Consider the following 23,399-nt stretch of genomic DNA (forward strand, 5'->3'; position numbering starts at 1 on the left):
AGTATCGGAAGCTCGCTGAACACATCGGCTCCAAGTTTCGTCCCTACTTCCGGTAGTGAAGCAACAACGCATCTTACTTCCGGTTCCAGTGCACAATCGGCTATTCTACATTCTGCAACACAAAGTAGAAACAACGTTTTACTGAAGACTGCTGTTGCTGAGATTACTTCCGGTCACGCCTGTGCTAAAGCAAACATTTTATTTGACGAAGGAGCGCAAGCGTTCATTTTATTAACTGCATGAACTCGCCGAAACATTACAATTACAGGGACGCGGGTTCCGAAGTTGTCCATCTGGCTGCATTCGGGGCGGAGTCCAAGAAAAGTCGGCCATTTTGAAACCCGCCACAGTTTACCTGATAACGACAAACTCAGAGAAAAAATTGCCAAAATCGAATGTATTAAATTGTGCCGTTTCTAATTGCTGTGCCTTTACGTAACCAAATACAAGCTGCCACACATTTTGCCATATTTACGAGGTTTGAAACTAGCCCATCCAGTACCATGGAAGTTGACAACATTCAACATATCATTACTAATTGGAGCGGATTAGATATTGGGAGATCTTTGGAGACCGTATTATACGGAGGCGACGGACCCGACAGCTGTCCAGTCAAAGATTGTTTTTCTTCTGTCCGGACCAACTTCCGGTGACGTCATCAAGTAACAGCTGCGAACTACATTATGAATATATATTACATCTGCACCAGATTATGATGATCTTGAGGGCGATTCTGGGAAATTAGAATCCATCGGCATTTTACCCGTAGCAGAAGAAAAGGCTTCTGACTACTTGCATAATTATCAGAAGAACTGCATTACCTTTGAAAATGGCAAGTATACTGCTTCGTTGCCAAATGGAAACCTGATCACCCTAATTTACCCGACAACTATAACATCACATTAAGAAGAACTCAGAACACCATACGACGATTACGTGAAGACCCCCCTTTACTACAAAAGTACGATGGCATAATTAAAGACCAGGAAAAAAGAGGATTTATAGAGAAAAGTGAATGTTTTATCAAGTGAGCGTCCCGTACACTATATCCCACATCACGGAGTTAAGAAAACATTCGGCCACCACCCCTATCCGTATTGTGTTTGACTGTAGTTGTCGTCAAAAACAAAAATTCACCGAGTCTTAAATGATTGCCTTGAATCAACCCCTCCTCAAGTATCAACGAATTGACGAGTATTTTAGTGAACTTTTAGAAAGCACAGATATTGCCGTCTGCACAGATATTGAGAAAAGGCTTTTTCTTCAAATACAACTCAACGAAAATGATCGTTGACGTCACACGATTTCTATGGTTGAACGACATTTATGATCCAAATAGTGACCTTACAACATACAGATTCAAGTCCGTGCTTTTTGGTGCCACATGTTCACCCATTTATACTTCATGCACTTTTTACCAAGCATATGAGTGCCAATGATCATAATTGGGGGTGAGTGCAATACTTAAAAGACTTATAATGTTGAAACGTAATGTTCTAGCTTTTCTGACGAGAGTACTCTACTTGACACTACTTTCCAGAACACACAGCAAATTGATGACATCTGCTGGTTTTTAACTTACGGTCCTGGAGCTCTACAACAACAGTTCTCTGCGCAGCCTAAAGGCGGAAGCGGAAGAAGTAGCCGAGACTGAAGAAAATAACTAGCATCTTTGGAATGAAATGGGACCTGATATCAGACCAGATTTTCTTAGCACAGAAGACCATTTCTACTTCCCAATTTATGACAAAACGTGTCATACTCAAGGAAAACAGCGAAGATTTATGACCCCCTTGGCTTCCTGACCCCACTCACAATTCGTGCAAAAATCCTACTTCAAGATATTTGGCAGCAAAAGTTCGAGTGGGACATGTCCCTACCAGATGACCTACAGACCCAATGGTATAACTTTGCTAAAGACTTAAACAGTGTAATCCCTACCCAGATACCCGAAGAAGTTACTTCAAGGAAAACTGACTCTTTGGCATTTACTTCCGGTATAGGCGACAGTGCTGCCAGCGCATCCTCAGATATTCATCTTCATGTGTTTTTGTGACGCCAGCCTTAAGGCCTATGGATCAGTAAATATACATTACACGTGGTGACCAGTCTGCACGTGTTATATCAAGGACACGTGTCGCACCTTTGAAGCTTCTGACATTACCAAGGCTTGAACTTATGGCTGCAGTGATAGGTTCAAGACTTCTGCAGCACGTACAACAGACGATACCTACAGCATCCGTACACATGTGGTCTGACAGTCAAATTGTTCTACACTGGCTGTCATCCAACCGAAAGTTGAAAACATTTGAACAGAATAGAGTGACTGAAATACACAATCTTACAGAGAACAGAAGGTGGATGTACTGTCCAACCGATCACAATCCGGCTGACATGTTGACAAGAGGAATTACAGCTACTGAATTTCTGAAGAGTAGATTATGGGAGAAAGGTCCTGATTGGTTAACTGATGAAAGTCGGTACCCGAGCCAGCCAGCTGTTGTAACAACTGTTTTACTCGCAGAAGAACAAGATGATACACTTGTTACCATGACAACCTACGGAATTCACAATGTCATTGATATCAACAGATTAAGCCGTTACAGAAAGCTTCTTAGGGTGACAGCCTATATGATGAGATTCATTCAACATTGCCGATCTGCAAGAACTTCCGATAATACGTCAACTCTGACGTTAACTGTAAAAGAACTTGCAGATGCAGAGAAGTTGTGGCTTCATAATTGCCAAGCAACCACCTATAGCGCTGAGATTACATGTATCAAGACCGGAAGGAGAAACCTAACGCTTGTTAGGTAACTACAATTATACCTTGACAATAATGGCTTCATTCGCTGTGGTGGTAGGATTCATAACGCCCCTTTAGCTGAGCAAACCCGATTCCCATACCTGCTTCCGGCAAACCACCAACTGACGAAACTTGTAATTATAGACGCCCATGAAAGACACTTCCACGCAGGTACGAGTGCACTTATTACCCATATACGTCAGAAATATTGGATTCCATCGATACGCCAGTGTATTCAGAAATTACTCCGGAAGTGTAACCAGTGTCGCCGAGTGTCAGGAAGACCGTACACAGCACCAGATCCACCACCTTTGCCAAAGATACGAGTTCAAGATACACATCCTTTTACTGTGACTGGAGTTGATTTCACTGGAGCTTTACATGTACGAGGAAATAACAAAAATGAGAAGGCATACATTTGTCTTTTTACTTGTGCTTCGACCAGAGCTGTTCATCTAGAAGTAGTCTCAGATATGACTGAATCTTCATTTTTACAAGCGTTTAGGCGATTCAGTAGCAGAAAATCTCTACCGAAGGTTATGATATCTGATAACGGAACAACTTTTCAAGCAGCAGCAAATACAATACGCCAATTAATGAATTCTACTTCCGTAAAAGACGCGTTACACAACCATGGTACAGAGTGGAGATTTATTCCCAAGCGCGCTCCCTGGTTTGGTGGTTGGTGGGAAAGATTAATCGGTCTTACCAAAACAGCTATCAAAAGGGTTCTTGGTAATGCATACGTCACTTATGATACTCTCCAAACAATCGTAACAGAGGTAGAAAATGTCATGAACGACCGTCCGTTGACTTACGTTACGTCAGAGTCAACCGATCCAGAACCAATTACACCAGCTCATTTGCTATACGGACGGCGTTTGACAGCCCTGCCTTACAATGAAGATATATCCGAACCAAAACCAGTTTCAAGAGATGGGATCACCAAACAAGCGAGAATGCAGTCACAGATCATTAGCCATTTCCGGGATAGATGGCGCCACGAGTACTTGACGTCATTATGCCAGTATCACAAAACTTCGGAAAATAATATACAAACGATTAAGGTCGGTGATGTAGTAATTATTCATGATGAAACCCCGAAATCACAGTGGAAATTAGGAACTATTGAACAATTGATCACTGGTAAAGATGGATTGACACGAGCGGCCATGGTTCGCACCAGTAACGGGTACAGCTACATCAAGACCAATTGTAAAGCTGTACCCCCTTGAGACTATGTAACAGTTACCATATATTTGCGCCTGGGAGGATGTCGTAAAGATGACGTTACGTTAGCGGGAACGGCAGGCAGACAACGTTACGTTGGCGGGAAGAAGAGTTCATATGACGTCATTTCCGTTGCATTGTTATTTTACCGTTAATAAACATTATCATTTTAGACACAACGCAAAGTAGTTGCTTCTTATTTCACTGACCACTTTTACACCCTTATTAGAGACAGCTTTACTAAGAAACACAATTGTAATAGTATACAGTATCTTTACCCACCAGTTCAGTTGGGAAGTTGATAGAAAACTGTATGGACATCTTCACTTCAAACCCAACCAGAACTAAGACCTATTTTGCTTTGATCCAGTGATCTTTTATAACCTGAAAATATGTCTTATCTTATTGTATTGTTGTTGTTTTCAGAGAATACATCCAATCAAAAGGCTGCAGCACTGTATGGAGGATCAGATATACAAGATCCTGAGAAAATCCAGAGTAATTACCAATATCAGGTACCTAAATATATACATATAAACATAAGTTAAGTCAATATTTTCCTTGATTTTTTCTTCTGAATTTATAAGAACTTTGGAGCAATGAAAAGTTGAATGGAATGCCATGCCCTACAGGGACTACATTTCTCTATATGATGGGCATTTGCAATTTATCGATCAGTATTAATATTAACTGTTATTCGGTGCTTATAGGGCAAGTTTTATGCATGTATAAAAGTGTTAATCTCTCTGCCACATGTATATGCAGTATATGCACACACTCAACTGAAGGTGATGAAATATGCAATATTTTTATTAGTTAAATAAATGATGGGTGTGTCATACCTTAATATCTCTGATGCTGTTTCTTTGTAAGTTTTCAATCTATTTATAGTAACAATTCACTATTTGCTGTGCCAGCCAATCAGGAGTTTGTATTTATTCATGTGTACCAGAATGAGGCTGCTGACCCAGTTTCATTTTTCCTGCAGCAGATCAGAGAAAATACATTACAGCATGATGCAGGTAAATTATAAATGTTGTGCTATATATACAATGTAGAACATCTGTGCCAGTCAGCACCGTTTATGTTGACTTTCTTTCATAGCTTTCAATATCAAACAGTAAATAATGGTAAAGGTTGTGGACTTCAAATCACTCCCTCGTCACTGCTGTGGGTTTAAATTCTGACAGGGGTTTTGGCTTCTTTCACATGAGGAAGCTATCCAGCTAGCTTTTAATTTACATGAAACAAGTAGAATATTAAAATGTACATGAATATTGTAACATTTTGAAATTCCAGTTTTGAAACTTAATTTGCTCATTTGGAGGTGTTAATTTAAAAAATTTCTTCTCTTCATTATGCCCCCACTTCAAAGAAGAGTATATTGCTTTGCACTTGTCAGTCCGTCGGTCCGTAGACCAAATGGTTTCTGAGTGATAACTAAAGAACGCTAAGGCCTAGGAACTTCAAACTTGGTGTGGTGATTGATCATGACCAGCAGAGGACCCCTATTGATTTTGGGGTCAAGGGGTCAAAGGTCAAGGTCAAATTGGCCTTGTAGGTAAAAACGGTTTCCGATCAATAACTATAGAATGCTTAAGCCTAGGAACTTGAAACTTGGTATGGTGATTGGTCATGACCAGCAGATGACCCCTATTGATTTTGGGGTCAAGGGGTCAAAGGTCAAGGTCACATTGGCCTTGTAGGTAAAAACAGTTTCCGATCAATAACTAAAGAACTCTTAGGCCTAGGAACTTCAAACTTGGTATGATGATTGGTCATGACCAGCAGAGGACCCCTATTGATTTTGGGGGTCAAGGGGTCAAGGTCACATTGACCTTGTAGGTAAAAATGGTTTCCGATCAATAACTAAAGAACGCTTATGCCTAGGAACTTCAAACTTGGTATGGTGATTAGTCATGTCCAGCAGACAACCCCTATTGATTTTGGGGTCAAGGGGTCAAAGGTCAAGGTCACATTGACCCTGTAGGTAAAAATGGTTTCCGATCAATAACTTAAGATCGCTTAGGCCTAGGAACTTCAAACTTTGTATGGTGATTGGTCATGACCAGCAGACAACCCATATTGATTTTGGGGTCAAGGGGTCAAAGGTCAAGGTCACATTGACCTTGTAGGTAAAAACGGTTTCCGATCAAGAACTACTGAATGCTTAGGCCTAGGAACTTCAAACTTGGTATGGTGATTGGTCATGACCAGCAGATGACCCCTATTGATTTAGGGGTCAAATGTTAGGGTCACATTGACCTTGTAGGTGAAAACAGTTTCCAATCAATAACTTAAGAACGCTTAGAAACTTCAAACTTGGTATGATGATTGGTCATGACCAGCAGATGACCCCTATTCATTTTTGGATCAAGGGTCAAAGGTCAAGGTCATGTTTACCTTGTAGGTAAAAACTTTCTCTGGTCAATAACTAAAGAATGCTTAAGCCTAGGAACTTCAAACTTGGTATGATGATTGGTCATGACCAGTAGATGACCCCTATGGATTTTGGGGTCAAGGGGTCAATGTCATATTGACCTTGTACTTAATGATGATTTGTTGCCTTGGTTGATATTTTTATATTAAACTAAAAATGCTTTTGGTATACACATTTGAAGGTCTTATGTAATATAACAACTTGGCTGTCATTAATGAGGCCTACATGATTCATAAAATTTATGCATAATAAAATTATATTATTTGTAAGATTTGTAATGACTTAAATTGCTGCACACAACCTATGGGGTCACAATAATTATTACCTTGTGACTAGTCTTGACCTGTAGAGACTACATAACCCTTATTAATTGTTTGTTCACTGGGTCAGAAGTCATGCATAATAACCTGATCATATGACTAATTGGCTGCCGATAGGGGGCATACATGTTTTACAAACATATCTTGTTTACACAGATTCAGATCTGCCAAGGAAAAGTTATCAATCAAATAGAAGAGGTCAAGGTGGTATAGACAGGTCGAGGTCACAAGGACTCTCCAGAAATGGAGGAGAGTTTAGTTTTAAGGAGTTTATATGGCAACATATTGATATGGCACTGACAAAAGGTTTTGATGATAATGTCGGACGGCACCCAGTCACTGCAACCTTTGAGGTAAGTTTGTTAACAGGGATAATTTGTTAATTGTAGAATTAAACTTAAGGTTTGTCTAGCCATATTGTTTATTTCAGTGGCTAGCTAGTGGCTAGCTAGGGTAGATAACCTAAACACACATACACACTCAAGCACATGCATGAATGTAAATGTTAACTCACTTACTGTCGTCAATAAGTCAGTATGTCTACATAGCTTAATAGATTATGTTCAACAGTAAAGCATAACTTCTAGATTTAATAACAACTGATTAATGTTTAAAAAAAAATTCAATATCAAGAAGCAAGTAAACACATGAATAAGAGATAATTAAGAAATTGCGACCAAAATATTTTCAAATGTGTTAAATGTGCTAACATTTTGTTTTCTTCCCAAATACAGCTTGCTACAAGTGAGACATGGTTTACCTTGGCAAACAAATTATATCTTATGTTATTCTCAGAGAAGCTAGATCCTAAACTCCAGCCACACTGCAATACACTCCGATCTCTTCTTGAAACAGATCTTCGATTCTCAGAGAAGTATGTTAACTTACCTTTATCATAAATCTGGACTGTGTTTCATAGGAATCCTTAGTGTTTCCTAGCATTTATGACCAACAATAGGACTTTTAATTTGCTTATAGCTTCCTACACAATCATACTAAAATAGAATTGTATAAACTAATCTATATAGGACCTCCATGACAGATTCAATTCTCCTTTCTTTATTGCTTTGGATTCAAAACTAGTCAGGAATGAGTATTTGTTTCTTTTGATGAAGAAGTTCAGCTATGTGTAGGTCAAAATTATTACAGTTCTACCAAGGCACAGGTACCTGACGTCTAATATACCCTTCATACCTTCTAATATCTATAGTAAACAAGGTTTGCAACAAGATTATTATTTACATAAGGCATAGGGTAGGGTGTGTGTCTGGTAGAGGTGGCAAGGTTCGTGCCCATGACTGAAATATTGAGGTCGTCACCAGTTAAGGATAAAATCTGGCCATATGATCCTATCAATATTGATGTGACTTGAAACAATAGCAAACACATTATCACTTTTAAAGGTACATTATGCCTCAGAATACCAATAAATTTATATACATTTTAATGTTTAAGTAACGGTTTTAGAGAATGTTAGAGGTTTGTTACATGAAGAAACTGGCGATAAGTGGAATAATTTGTCATAAAAGTAGCAAAATATAAACAAAGTAGTATTTTCACTTCCATACAACATACTTATGTTCACTATAAGTGTAATTATTGCCAAAAAGCAACAGATATGGTTCTGGTAATTGGCCAATGAGTAACTTTATGGATACTAGTACTATAAAAAGTATATCAAAATCAAAACGTTTTTGAGAAATAAAAATAAAACCAGTTTTGAGGCATTATGGGCCTTTTAGTTAGAATGTCACCATATCACCAGTGTCAGTGTAACTTGAAATCCAACACCAAAGTTAGATTAGGAGGGGGTAAAACAAATACCAAGTACTGGAATAAACACACTATATGTATATGAATTTTAAAGCAGTTCTTAACATGTTGATTTTCAATATTTCAGTCGGTGTAACAAGGTATTACCAGTAGCAGAAAGTTCCTATCAGGAAAATTTACCCACTCATTATGTCACTAACTACCATCTTAGCAAGGTTTGTTTCCCTTGATTACAGTACATGGATAGTTTTATTAGGGAACAATAAAAACCAACAAACTTACAAAACCAAAAAAAGTTAAAGATACATGATGACAATGTAATTTTTAACTCTGTATAATTGGCGCAACCTGTATAATTGGCGCAACTATATTTCCGTCGTACTTTCAGTAATTTGTCATGCACGGTCGTTGCTGATGGTGAAGTTAAAAATCTTTAACCTCATTCAGTAAAAAAGGAAAGTTTTTGTTGAATTTGTTCTGCTTTTTCAAGAAAAATCATTGTTTAGTTATATATAGACTGTTTACTATACATGTTGTACATTATTTTACCTCAGAAATTTTTTTTTTCAATCATGCAGTTTTCCTCTAAAATTCACTTTACTTCAAATTTTTTCCCTTTTCTGAATTAAAAACTTGTTGTTTTTTTTTTCTCCTAACTATAAGGAAAGTTCCTCTTCCCCATGGAAAAAAAACAAAAAAAAACATGATTGGAAAGATTACAAAAGCCAAGGCTTTGTTGATTTTCTTATGCAGTAATGGTTATATCAATGCCTCACTTTGGTTACAGTTAGCACAAGCTAAGAAAGTGTTCAGTCAGTTTGCTAGAGGTCCTGCCTGTGATAAATACATGAAACAGCTGGAAGACTCGTGTGAGAGATTCTGGAAAAATGGGAGACAACTCTGTGAGGAAATCAGTCTGACGGGCAATCATTGTGTTAATCCAGTACGTATATCTAGTATTGTTGTGAATCTATATAACAAACTACGGCAAAAACTATATAACTAATTAACTATGGCAATATTGAAAGCAAACATTTCAAAAGTTGAATAAGATTTCATAACTTATCCTGAGTTCCCAATGGATTAGAGATAGAATACCAATATTTTGTTTTTTCCACAGGCTCAGATTTTCACTTTCTTAAACATTTCTATGTGTAAAATCAAAGTGTTGCGGATATTTGCTATTTTACAAACATTTGAGACAGTTTTTTGCTTCTCCTGTAAAATTTTGGAAAATGCACTTAGAACGTATTGCTTTCACCCCTTGTGTTGTTAACAGGCAAGTTCTATGAAAAAAACCTACTTATCCTGAGTCGGACAAGTCGGGCATAGGATTTCCACACCCCTGCAATAAAAACCAAAGTGTATTAGTATTAAAGCAAGATTTTATTACAGTTACATAAGACAGAGGATGAGATAGACACTGAGAGTAACTCACACCTTCCATTGATGCCACATTCTAGTCAACTCAAGATGAAAGCCGCTTGTAATTGTGGGAAAAAACAAGCTGATAAAGAAGATCCATTTAATCACAAGGTAGATACATTGTATTTTCCCCTGTCAAAGTAATGTGGTGTATGTATATCTGAGAACAAGAGGGACATCTGTATCCAAGTTGTTTAGGTGGTTATGTTCAAACCACTTGTCACTCACCGTTTTGAGCTTGAATCTCGGCAGAGATTTTGTATTTTTTCATGTGAGGAAGCTATCCTGCTAGCTTAAGGAACATTGGTGGTTCTCCACAGGTTGCCAGGGATTTTGTATTCCTTGTATTTTTAGCTCACCTGTCACAAAGTGACAGGGTGAGCTTTTGTGATCGCTTTTCGTCCGGCGTCCGGCCGTCGTCCGTCCGTAAACTTTTGCTTTAAATGACATCTCCTCATAAACCATTGAGCCAATTTCATCCAAACTTCACAGGAATGTTCCTTTGGTGGTCACCTTTAAAAATTGTTCAAATAATTTAATTCCATGCAGAACTCTGGTTGCCATGGCAACCAAAAGAAAAAACTTTAAATATCTTCTTTTAAAAAACCATAAGAGCTAGAGCTTAGATATTTGGCATGAAACATCTTCTAGTGAGTGTCTACCAAGTTTGTTCAAATAAAAGCCCTGGGGTCAAAATTGGCCCCGCCCCAGGGGGGCATTGATTTTCCCTAAATGCATATAGTAAAAACTTAAAAAATCTTCTTTTAAAGAACCCAAAGAGCTAGAGCTAAGATATTGGGCATGAAACATCTTCTAGTTAGTGTCTACCAAGTGTGTTCAAATAAAAGCCCTGGGGTCTAAATTGGCCCCGCCCATGGGGGTCATTGATTTTCCCTATATGCATATAGTAAAAACTTAAAAAATCTTCTTTTAAAGAACCCAAAGAGCTAGAGCTAAGATATTAAGCATGAAACATCTTCTAGTGAGTGTCTACCAAGTTTGTTCAAATTAAAGCCCTGGGGTCAATATTTGGCCCACCCCGGGGGTCATTGATTTTCCCTATATGCATATAGTAAAAATCTTTTTTTAAAGAACCATAAGAGCTAGAGCTTAGATAGTTGGCATGAAACATCTTCTAGTGAATGTCTACCAAGTTTGTTCAAATACAAGCCCTGGGGTCAAAATTGACCCCGCCCCAGGGGGTCATAGATTTTCCCTATATGCATATAGTAAAAACTTAAAAAATCTTCTTTTAAAGAACCCAAAGAGCTAACTAAGATATTTAGCATGAAACATGTTCTAATGGGTGTCTACCAAGTATGTTCAAATAAAAGCCCTGGGGGGGTCATTGATTTTTTCCTTATATGTGTATAGCAAATAGTTAAAAATCTTCTTTGGAAAAACCCAAATAGCTAGAGTTTAGATATTAAGCATGAAACATCTTTAAGTAAATATCTACAAAGTTTGTTAAAATAAACGCCAGGGGGTCAAAACTGGCCCTGCTCCAGGGGTGTCATTGTTTTTAACTAAATGTGTATAGTTAAAACTTTAAAAATCTTCTTTTAAAAAAGCCAATGAGCTAGAACTTAGATGTTTAGCATGAAACATCTTCTTATGGGTGTCTACCAAGTCTGTTCAAATAAACAAATAAAAGCCCTTGGGTAAAAATTGGCCCGGGGATGGGGGTGCCTATATACAGGTGAGCGACCTCAGGGCCATCATGGCCCTCTTGTTTCATGTTATAAAGCTATCCTGCTTGCTTACGGAACATCGATGGTGCCTGAGGCACAGGTGCCTGAGGTCTTCCTCCACCAATAAAGCTGAAAAGTTGTGATACACCTTTACAGTGTTAGTGTAATGTTAAACCGACCAAAAAAATTGAGAACAAACTGTCAAATTTAAACATATTTATTTCATCTGGATTGTGTACTTATGATTAGGACCACTTCCATGCCTATCTCTGGAAATATTTATTTCTGGTGTCATTTAAGCACACATGGATGCAACCTAAAAAGGGCTTAAACCCATGATCCCTTGGTTTAATAGGCAGACTCCATATTCATCGGCCAAACTGTTTGCTTTTACTCAGGTAATTGATGATGACATTTATGATATAATATGAAAAAGGCAAAGCCTCAAAGCGAGCTCAATGTACTTTTAAGGTCAAATAGTATGAAATAATTGCTCATTTTTATTTCAAATGCAGTGATCAGTGCGTGTGACGTCACACGTACTGTGTTAAATATGGCTCCGCCCCTGTCGTTAAATTAATAACGAGTTTTGGAAACGTTGATAAAACTTTGTTTGTTTATTTTATTTCACTCTATAATTTTTCAAGCGAAATAAAGTTTATTAAAAGTGAAATAAATGTTAAATTTAAAACGTTTGCGACATTAAAAAAGCGTACTTGATTTGATTGTTTTGCACGTGCTGTTTGGCGCTACATTGTGACGTCACGTAAACAATACTTTAAAAGTCTGTACAGCGTTAACGACTGAATAAAAGATATTGGTGTTCGGATTCATTTTCTTAGTTAGACCATTTTCTTTTATTCTAGATAGTTTTCACAACAAAATTCGACAAAAAACTGTTTTTATTTATCAGATTTTTCAAACAAAATGGCGCCTTCAATTTTCATTTTACATTTTCCGTTTTAAAACTGTCATTCGTTATTTTATACACAGCTTCCGTTGTTCTGGTTCCCTGTCCAATTATGGTTCCTTTAGACGTGCGCGGGTGACCAGTCTACACATCCTTTTTCAGTCAGAAGTCCTCAGTTTTTATCGTTATCTTTAAATTCAAAAGTTGCGATGTGTCCAATTCAGTACTTCGGACGAAAGTTTTCAAAACCATCACTTAGCAGGTACTCGCGTTACCGTAAAGCTCGCTTTGCGAGCAGGCCCTTCGGGCCAGCTCGTCGAGCTCGCTATTAATAATGCATTATTATTGCAAATGTAAATACAGAAAATTATTGTGTTGTGGAAAAAATTGTATCATGTAACAAGTTTAGTCTACTTTTTCTGATTTTATGCCAAATTCAATTTCAAGACATTTTTGGTCATAGTTTACAGGCTTGAATTAATATATTCTAGGCGGCCAACTATGATTTCTATGTAAAACTGGAGGAAATGTGTTGCGGAAAGTTAGAGCGTTATGAATTCCCTGTGTTTCAAGCCAGCAGTACCGACATACGGGCAGCATTACTAACCCCGCCGGTTAGGTCTAAGGCTCAGCCACCCAAACTTCAGAAGGAATCAGTCTCTAGTGCAGGTAAAGGAGAGGTGGCTGGTGTAACTCAAGGCATGGCCAGTCTCAGCCTGGCATTGAGTCTAGGTAAGACAGTTTTTTGGGTTTTCTTTGGAAACATTGGTGTTGATTTAACATAATAGTGTTCAGTAAAAAGGGAGATAATTGTTTTTGACCTACATGTGTCTGTCACTCACTTTCTTTCATCAGACAGACTTAAACTTGACTTAAATATATTTGTTTTATGATTTGACAGAGATATGACCTTGACTCCTAATTGACCTAAATTTGGCCTAGATTTTTTAAAAGGTCAGAATTCTGTAAATTTCACAGACTGATATTTATAAACAGATTTTATATTGGGTTATTTATGTTTAAACAATACATTTTTGTGGAGGTTTTTTTTTTTATTGAATTTAATGAAATCATTATTATTAAGATTGAGAAAAACAATCTTAATACTCTTGAGTGATAGAAAATCATTATCTTTATAAATCAATTATTCTCAGTCCAGTTTTCAAAAAAACATACTCGTGGAATTAAGAATATTTTGGGCTTTTCCCAGCTAATCAAGGGGTACAAACAAACTTTTAGAGTTACAGCTTTGAAAATAAGTGGAAACCGGTTGACTAATCTATTGTGACCGGAATTGCACCATGAAGCTATAACGGTAAAAGTTTGTTTGTACTGGGGAATAAGCTGCAAAATAAACACATTTACTGAGTTCTAAATAACGTATATTAAAAGATTCTTAATATTCTTGAGTGATAGAAAATTAATAACTTCATAAGACAATTATTCACAATCCAGTTTTCAAATTTTAAAGATAAATTTGTTTAGTAATAATTGAACATTGCAGCACTTGTAGTATGTTATTTCAACCCTTCGTTTTAGATATGTCCTTCCCATCTTCATGTAACTATACATTGTTTTTGTTTAACATTGATGTTTACTGTTTGGTTAATAATTGTTTTATCTATACATCATTGGTAAGTGTTAATAATGTTTTGTTTTTTAGTTATTTATTTGTTGTGTGACAGACCAGTTTTGAAATTTTAGGGGATGAGCCCCAGTAATGTTGACTTTTTGCCCAACCTGTTTTGTTTGTACATTTACGATTATGTAATTATGTAAAATTGTGAAATGGCTAATTGTGTTAATTTCTTTTTTACAATAAAATATTATTAATTTAAAACTAAAATATATTTTTTCCTGAGTAAAATGGTATTCATCATTTGAGTTTTGGAAGTAATATTATTGATTACAGTAATTTCAATATCAAACTTCTTATTGAAACTCAGCATTATATATTAGTAAAACTGTTTCCGGAAAGTAACTATAGTAAGGAATGAGATACTGTAATCAAACTTGGTGTATAGCAAGCTTATATGAATACCTTTATTGGTATTGCAATTAATTGAAATAATTCTTTGTATACGGTTGATACTTTATTTACTACAGGCTGAGTTCAAATTTTTCTTCAGGCCACTTATTTTTAAAAATTCAAAGTTACTTGTGGGGGTATTAATCACCTTCAGTGATAGCTCTAGTTTATTTTATTATTTTTACAAATAAGAATATAAAATTGTTTACAATTATGGCAAAATGTAAAGTTATTTTTACAATTACACCCACAATTTACACTTAGATGGGCATAAATGTCACTTTAACAAGATTTGAAAGCATAACTATCTATAAATGGAATGAAGTAAGTAAAAAAACAGAACAACTTGACTTTATTAATTCTGTAATTTTTTTTATGCAAAAAAGTGCAGTATTTACATATTTTACAAGGTTTCATTATTAACAGATTGACAATCCATATCGGTTGAAAAGCTGTTTAAATCGGCTGGGTTTTTTTCAGCCTGTAGATTTATATATACCCCTTGGTTGTTTTTGGTGGCACATCTGTTGCCTCAGATAAAAAGGAAAACCTTGATTATATTGATATTAAAACATCATACTTATTTTTTAATTATTTTATCATGATGATTATTTAAAATATGCAGGTCAGTCTGGTGGGAGTGATTTGTTTGCACATGGTGGACAGAGTAATTGCAGCCCTCTACCTGATCAAGATGATGCTGCAACACCTAATCCGGATCAGCCAGAAGCTCATTCTCCATCTTCTCCATGTAAGTGAATGTTTTGTTAGGTTTTATTTAAATATATTTGAAGAGTTATCTCCCCATTGAAAATAACATATTTCCCAGTTTTATAGCCAGCATAAATTAAAGAAAGCATTATGGTACAGCAGATTGATATAAAATTAAGATGATTTTGAAAATTTTGGCCTGGAGATTTTTACTCATGTCTGGCATTGCCGGATAAAAACAGTCAATGGTCTTCATTTTGAGGTACATAATGTTGATCAACTAATGGTTTGTTCACACTTCATGAAAGAAGAATTTTTTCTTGGATGGTATTTTTAGTGAATTTACTATCTCAGATGAGTTTGATAAATTTTATATAATCTTGAAGAGTATATTTGCTGGAAATGTTTCTCGGGTTTTTCGTAACCTGTATTTAAAGGTAACTTAAATGCATATGAATATGCAAAAGGTTATGGTACGGCAAAGATTTGTGAAATTATCATGATCTTGTTTTATTACAGTAAGCCCGGCCCCTCTAAGACAGCATTCTACAACAGAATATTTGCCTGGAATGATCCATACAGAGTCACCAGTGGGGCTTCTACCTAAGTTTCCATCCTGGTCGCTGGTTTGTCTTGGAAAATCTAGTCTTTATAATCATACACAAGGTAAGTGGCATTGTAAATACAATTACCATTATCTATAATCTGATTTTTCTACCCCTTAAGTGGGATTATGTTACATTTTGATTCTCAGGGATGGCATACTGTTGATTAATAAAATACATTAGAACTTCGGTAAGTCGAAGTTGAAGGGTGTTGCTAAAAACTTTGACCCAACTGGACTTCGACTCATGAATCAGTCTCTATTAAATAAACTTTTGAGCCATTGATGTTAATAGTTGGTGTACAAAAAAGGTGTAATGAGAGGAAAGAGTTATAACATAACCTAAGCTAGTAAATATATCCCAGGTGGTAATCAGGCAGATCTCAAAATTAATGAAACTAATTTGTGCTATTTATTTTCAAATTATGACTGAATGATAACAATTAAATTTCATTCTCATACATAGGAAGTAATAAATGGATTTATGGCTTATTTATGGTAAAATGGTTTTGAATTATCCTTTACAAATCACGTAAAAACTTTGACACAGTGAAAAAATCAACACATAAAAATTTAAATGATATACATTTATAGGTTTAAAAAAAATTATAGGAGAAAAAATTGGAACTTTCATTTTACTTCAACACATTGAGAAAATTGGCTAATCAAAGTTTGACACTTAGAAGTTATACTGTATAATTATGTAAAAGGTTATTAGGTATTGGCTTGTAGAAAATGTTTACACCTCAAATTTGTAATTTATATGATAAACTACTTAGTACACTCTCTTTTTGATTTTATCATTACTATCTATATAATATATTTTACAGGTTTAGACCTTCCAGGGTTTTTAAGTGGAAGTAATTTTTTGTTACCCTGGGATATAACCGTACAAGCAGAGAGAGATAAATGGCCCACAGTAGGAGAAACTACAGGCAAGAAAGGAAAACAGAAGAAAGGAACAAGAGGGAAAGGTAACTAACAGCTATTACTATGTTTATGATATCAGATTCAATTTATATCAATGAATGGTAGAAAGGTAATGCATGGTCTTTGCACAAAATAGTTTCAGTATAGAAAACAAAAAATGAGAAACAATTTTCTGACACCCAAGGTTTTTTGTACCATCTCTACATTTATAACTTAAATCATAATAAGGCTTAAACCATTTCTAATGATCAAATTTGTAAAATAATTTCCCCGCCAGTTTTAAATTATGAACCATCCATTCTTAAGTTTAAGGGATTTCATGGGAAAAATTTTAAAAAGAGTTCTACATGATGTTTTTACTCAGTAGTGTGACTTAATAATATTTCACTGTGAGTCAAAACATTTTTGGTTATTATTAAACTTTGAATAAGTTTGATATAGCATTATCACATTTCATATAATTCTGTGAGATTAACAAAAAAGTATTTTTATGTTGGAATAATATTTTTTTTTCTATTATGCCTGTAGCGTATTTGTGTTTTATTTGTAGAACTAACAGAGGTTAATCTGCGAGTGTATATAGGGGAGGAATATGAATGCCCTCGAGGTCACAGGTTCTTCTGTAGTGGTCCTGAAAAAATCATCAAAGTTTCCAGTACCAGCACTGTAAAGGTATGTGGTTAAAGCAAATATATTTCTGTGTAATGAATAAAGATTGCTGAAAAAAACAACAACAAGAAACAGATAGGAAAGTTATGTACGGAGGTGATTTTAGTAGGAAATTCAATTTCTGTTCTATGAAAGATGGTCATAGTATAGGAATAGCAGGGTGCAGGGAGAAGTGAACCATTTTCTTATTAAATATTTTGACTACTAACTTTTATGTTCTTTACAACTTTTAAATACCCAGAATAGTGGGGTGTCAAGAGTGGTGATTTGTTTTCTTATGAAAACAAATTACCCTGAATAGAGGGTGTTCTTTGAAGTGGAGTGTCACAGGGAGAGAAAAATATGCAGCCTGACTGGGACTCGAATCTGGGACCATAGGAATACCATTCCACAGCTCTACCAACTGAGCTATGCGGGTGCTTACACAGCTTCTCCCCTTAATAGTGAAAAGTTCTGAACTGTAACTGGAGTGCCTGTAAAGTCGAGTGTCACTGTATATTGCATTTCAACACAATGCACCTCGAATTTCTATTTCCTTGAATAATATTGCCATCTTATTTTAAATAAAACCTATCTGTATATCTGGGAAATGATTTGTAAATTGAAATAATAAATTAGTTGCTGTTATAATAAATCATACTAGCTTATGGTTCTGCTATGGTGCTGCTTGTAACTGAAATAACCTTTGAAGTCAACATATGATTTTACAAAGTTGGCCAAACACAAGATAATATTAGGAAAATACTTAATTTTGTTTTTGCTAAAATTTGACTCCTGCTAAAGTTACACATTGGTCCCTATAAACATATTTTGAGAGCATGATTAATGTATTATTATAATTTACACTTTTGGACGTAATTTTTTTTTTTCAGGACAATGCTAACAAACTTGTGAACTTAGATATGCCACTTTACTGCCCATGCCACTGCAGGTAAGCCTAGACAGTGTTATTCTCTTAATCATTTGCCACCAGGTAGCTACTGAATATACACATTGCACCAATGCAGACTGAGATCAGCTGGCACATCCATGCCATACCAATCTACCTACCCTGTTCGCTATTTAATCAATTCATGTACTTATTTTGAAATGTTTCCCTTAAAAATGATGAATGGTTTGGTCAAGATTGAAAACTAGACAAGTTCATCAATATATTTAGCGTGGTAAAGATTAATTTTACAGCCTCAATGGGAATTTATTGTATATGATATGTTCCATAGTCACCACTAGAAACATTGGTGAGTGATTCTCTCCAGAGTAAGTGTTTGTTGCGGAAGTATACTTAAGAGAACAGAGAATTTTATTCAAGAAATAACCTCTGGTTCATAAACATGCAGGATAAATGTTGAAAATGTGAAGGACTATTATAGGGAATCACAGTTAATGGTTTTAAAGTTGTGTCTGTGTACAGTAACCACTGTTGTTATTTTAAAAGTTATAGCAGGAGGGGTTGGAATTAAATCTTGATCCATTGTTTGTAAGTCTCATATACTTATTACTGTTCTTAACCAGAACTTGCTGAATTTGAATAATGGTTTTGCCCAGCTTTGAATTTGGAACAGTCCATTCAAAGTTTAAGGGATTTAGATAATTATTAAAAAATACAAAGTTTGAGTGACAAACAGTATAGAACCTGTTCAGATTGCACGGCTGTGCAGGCAAGCCTGGTTCTACACTTGTGGCAAAGGCAAGACACTTTGGATTCAAACATGTTATCGGTTGAATCATAAAAAAAATACAAGAATTGAAATTTTGCGCAAAAGCTTTAACAGTACTTCAAGCATTTTGTTAAGATGTGATATGTATATTATTCAGGTCTTCTAAAGGTTATATGGCGCAGATGATGAGGCTGTTTGTAGTGACTCCAGATGGACCTTTGAGGGTCAGTATCAACCCATTGATACAACCTGCACCTCACCCATGTCCTATATTCCACCCTGGGGTTGGAGAAGAGATAGACCTTAGTTCAGGCTCACTCTGGGTTCTACGTTTACCGTATTCTTTACTTTTCATATCTTATGAATGCTGTCTTTTTAATCTTTTGTGTTTGATCTTTTGTGTTTACCCTTGTAGCTGAATGGTTAGTTGCCTTTGATAGTTTAGGCATTAGAATTGCAGCTGCTATTTATCCCTGCGATATGGTAAGAGGCAACTAAATGGGTTCATGTTACTAGAATCTATGGATCTTTAAGCTCCATCAGGTGAGGTGGTTTTGACCCCTGGTGTTGCTTTAAGTTTGTAACACCAGAGTTTGGCCAAAAATCATCTTTCAGGTTTAGACGCAATATGACCTGAATTTTGGTGTGCTGTAAAACAAACAAAATGACTTTTTAAGTTACGTTAAACGGTTAACCAGTTGAATTTTTGTACTGGAATTGCCTTGTTTTGAAGGATTTATCAAAATATAAAATTTAAGCTACCAACAGTATAGATACTGGTCAGAGTGCAAGGATGTGAAGGCTGGTCTGGCTCTATACTTGAGACAAAGGAAATTTTAGGATTAAGATGAGATCTGTTAAGAAATAGCTTAACCTGCGTTAGAATAGATTTTGAGCATATTGGTTGCCTAATTTTTTGCCTATCAACATTTATGTCTTGGAAATTTATGCTAAGTTTAGGTTTTTAGTTCTAATATTGAAAGGACTGACTTACTGAGCAGTGGAACGCATAGATTAGATGAATTATGAATTATATATAAGCAATTAAGGAAGACAAAGGGTTAACAGCCTTAATTGTCTCTTATTTACTAGTATTAAAGCTGCACGCCTCCAGATGATCCAAAATATTTCAAGAAAATCAATATTGAGAAAAATACACTAAACTTTTAAGAGAGGTAAAAACATTCAAGATCCAAGTTACATTTTATATGTTATGTACGGTTTAACACTGATTTTGCAGTATTTTATCACAATATTTCAACTGTGTTACTAACTCAGTAAGTGCTGTTTTTGCATATGTTGACCATATGACCTATAATGTGTCGGTGTGACGTAAAACCCAATCAAACAAATTGAACACATTTTGGTAATTTTCGTAGATCGTATGTGCCGATTGCAATATTTAAGTTACTTTATTTGTTCACCTCACATTATTTTACTTTTTAACTTTAAATCAACATGAATCTGAAGGCGTGCTGCTTTATATGCTATTGCTATTTTTATTGCCAGTTAGTGTACATTGTATTTCTATAATTAAAATGAGCAATAATACCATGTGATATTTCCACTTGCATTGCGTATTGTAAGACCTTAACAGTGATCTAGATCTGTTTATATGGGAGACCAGGGACCATACACCATGCCAGCAGATGCCACACAGCTTCCAGCATGCAGGCTTCTCAAGGGTACATTCAACTTTAAAGAAATCGCTGGAGATTAACGAAACTGCCCAGCTAGACCTATTTCTTAAGAAATAACGCCAGGGACGAGAGGATTAAAGGACTAGTTCTACCCCAAGTTTAATTCTGCAAGATATATTATAATGTATGTCTTTAATGTATGTACCAGGTTTGAGCTTTGTGGGGTGTGCTCGTTAGTAAAGAGGATTGTTCATCTATTCCAGTTGCAAATACAGTGGTCTCACGTACATACATATTTGCATGGTTTAATAATGGAGGAGATTATATAGTTATTCGTGACAAAGTTTGCTTTGGTCGGAGAAGTGTTGGAAGTAATATTTTTCAAGGCATAAATAGGAAGTAAATATTCAGTCAAGGGTGGGGACTCGTTCATTTGCTCATTGAGGTGTGACATGTGCTTACAGTTTAAACAATCAAATTAAGTGTACATGTACTGATGTACTGATTCAGATATGTACATTCTAAAGATATTGCTATGATATAATACTTTATCATCGTTGTTGTTTTTTGATTTCTTATTGTTACAGTACATTTGTGAAATAACAGTAAATTTGTGAAGTTGAGGCAGTCATAGTAGGAAACGTTTCTTTGAACTTTTAACACATACCGTGCTGATTTTGCGACTCTGTAAATATGATGTGCAAGTAAATATGATATTGCACTCCGTGCATATAGTTTGACGTGACGTTATAGTGTATGTTAGCGTTTACTATAAATTTACACTATAGGCGCATCAATGGAAAAGAATTCTTTTTGCACATAATTTTGGGCATGTGATAAATAGAATTTTACATTCGTGCAGGTTCATTACTGAATTTATTGAACTCGTTGAATAAAATAATATTTTGGTCGCTAGAGGCTCCATAATATTATAAGAATCTTACACTAGCTACGGGTACAGACCTGAATATGTAGCTTGGGGAGGGGGTGGGGTGTAACTGTTTACGGCGGTAACGAGGCTTTGCTGAGAGTTCGCTAAAAATTACCGAGAGCTAGATATTCCTGTCTGTATGGACAGTCGGTGTTTGCATATTACTTATCAATTTATTTCATAAACTGATACGGGGAAGTTAAAGGCCGGGACCGCGATGCACGCGACTTGTCTTACATTTGGGAGGGGGTATAGACTTTAAGAATCTTACACCGGCTGCCGGTACAGACCGGAATATCTAACTTGAGGGTAACTGTTTACGTCGGTAACGAGGGCTAGATATTCCGGTCTGTACCGGCAGCAAGTGTTTGATTCTTTTTCTTGCATATTAAATGCCATTTATTCTCGGAACAGAAATTACGAAAACTGATATTTTCATTACACACTTTTCTTTAAGTGTCCAGCTTTATTTGTCATCCAATGAAAACGCTGTATTTCTTAAAGATATACCATGCTCATCTTTGAGTAAAATATTTTAATCCAATATATTTGTTAAAACCTATGAAATCCTTACTGAATATGTCTAATTTGAATAAAAAACGAATTAACTATGTTTTGAAAGTCGTTCCTTTCTATTGGTATTTTTCCAAAAAAACTGCCAGTTTTTTAACGACACTATATATTCATATTGTGACCAGTGCACTTACAGTGTGTAGAGTTTTAAACATAAAATATCTACTTTGTGTGTAGTCAAAACATGTTTATTTTATATTTACAAAGAGACTGTGTAGCAATAACCAGAAATTCCTGATATCAAATTTGAACATAGTATATCTTTAAAGATTGCGTGTGTTAATTTTCATAGAAGAACAAAAGTCGATACTATGTCGAATTCCGCTCATAGTTGCCTTCTATTTTTCATAGTACTTCAAAGAACCGCGTAGTGACGTAATTAAGTGAATAAAATTAAGCCAAATAAAGCTTGACACTAAATATGTAAGTGTTCATCCGTAGCTGTTCTACAGAAATTAGAAACATTCTCCTGTCGCTATCGCTGCCGTCGATGTTTCTAATTTCTGTAGAACAGTACGAATGAACACTAACATATACATAGTTGGGTATGAACCTACAAACTTCATTCATAGCGGGAAAATGGCGTCATCCATAGAACGCAATTTATTCATAAAAGGCGCACGGCAATGACGTCACTTAAAGCACGCGACTTGTCTTACACGGGGTGTAAGACAGGGTTTTGCCGACCTGGTAGATAATCCTGATATGCAAGAAAGGGTGTATGCGGTACAGATAATCCTGTCTGATATGAAAAAAAAATTCAACTCGTTTAATAAATTCAATATTAAACCTACATTCATTCAATATCCTCTATTAAACCTTTAGAAAAGCTGACGGCCGCTTTAATAAGGTTTCAACTGCAGGATACTTTTAAGAAACTTAGTTGAATGACAATAAAAACAAAACTCTCTAAATTGATTATGTTGACAATGATATCTTGCGTATCTTTATTGTGTTACCGACATTTGTTAATGTTTGTTTAAATTGTGAACTAATAAAATACAGAATGGTTGTCAAAGTAAAAAAGTTTTCTTTTTATTTTAATATATATATATGCAT

At 35.7% G+C, this 23,399-nt stretch overlaps 1 protein-coding gene across 2 annotated transcripts in view; it reads left to right on the forward strand.

The window, feature by feature from the left end:
• The window catches only part of LOC132746660 (nonsense-mediated mRNA decay factor SMG8-like), a 45,361-nt gene extending 22,001 nt beyond the window's left edge, over positions 1-23,360 (forward strand). The window contains exons 8-23 of one of the 2 annotated variants that reach the window (XM_060735880.1): positions 4,463-4,551; positions 4,928-5,058; positions 6,953-7,149; positions 7,531-7,670; positions 8,697-8,784; positions 9,357-9,512; positions 9,965-10,105; positions 13,087-13,327; positions 14,135-14,155; positions 15,250-15,375; positions 15,855-16,001; positions 16,770-16,913; positions 17,420-17,541; positions 18,411-18,469; positions 19,354-19,533; positions 20,802-23,360. In XM_060735880.1, coding sequence (XP_060591863.1) covers positions 4,463-4,551; positions 4,928-5,058; positions 6,953-7,149; positions 7,531-7,670; positions 8,697-8,784; positions 9,357-9,512; positions 9,965-10,105; positions 13,087-13,327; positions 14,135-14,155; positions 15,250-15,375; positions 15,855-16,001; positions 16,770-16,913; positions 17,420-17,541; positions 18,411-18,469; positions 19,354-19,533; positions 20,802-20,916 — 2,097 coding nt within the window. In that variant the 3' untranslated portion in view covers positions 20,917-23,360. The remainder of the gene's footprint in view (positions 1-4,462; positions 4,552-4,927; positions 5,059-6,952; positions 7,150-7,530; positions 7,671-8,696; positions 8,785-9,356; positions 9,513-9,964; positions 10,106-13,086; positions 13,328-14,134; positions 14,156-15,249; positions 15,376-15,854; positions 16,002-16,769; positions 16,914-17,419; positions 17,542-18,410; positions 18,470-19,353; positions 19,534-20,801) is intronic. The other variant, XM_060735881.1, reaches the window with a different exon arrangement.
• The last annotated feature ends 39 nt before the right edge of the window (positions 23,361-23,399 follow it).

This window comes from Ruditapes philippinarum, unplaced genomic scaffold (genome assembly GCF_026571515.1).
Source record: "Ruditapes philippinarum isolate M1 unplaced genomic scaffold, ASM2657151v2 ctg2606_1_1_1_1, whole genome shotgun sequence".
Classification (NCBI taxonomy): domain Eukaryota; kingdom Metazoa; phylum Mollusca; class Bivalvia; order Venerida; family Veneridae; genus Ruditapes; species Ruditapes philippinarum.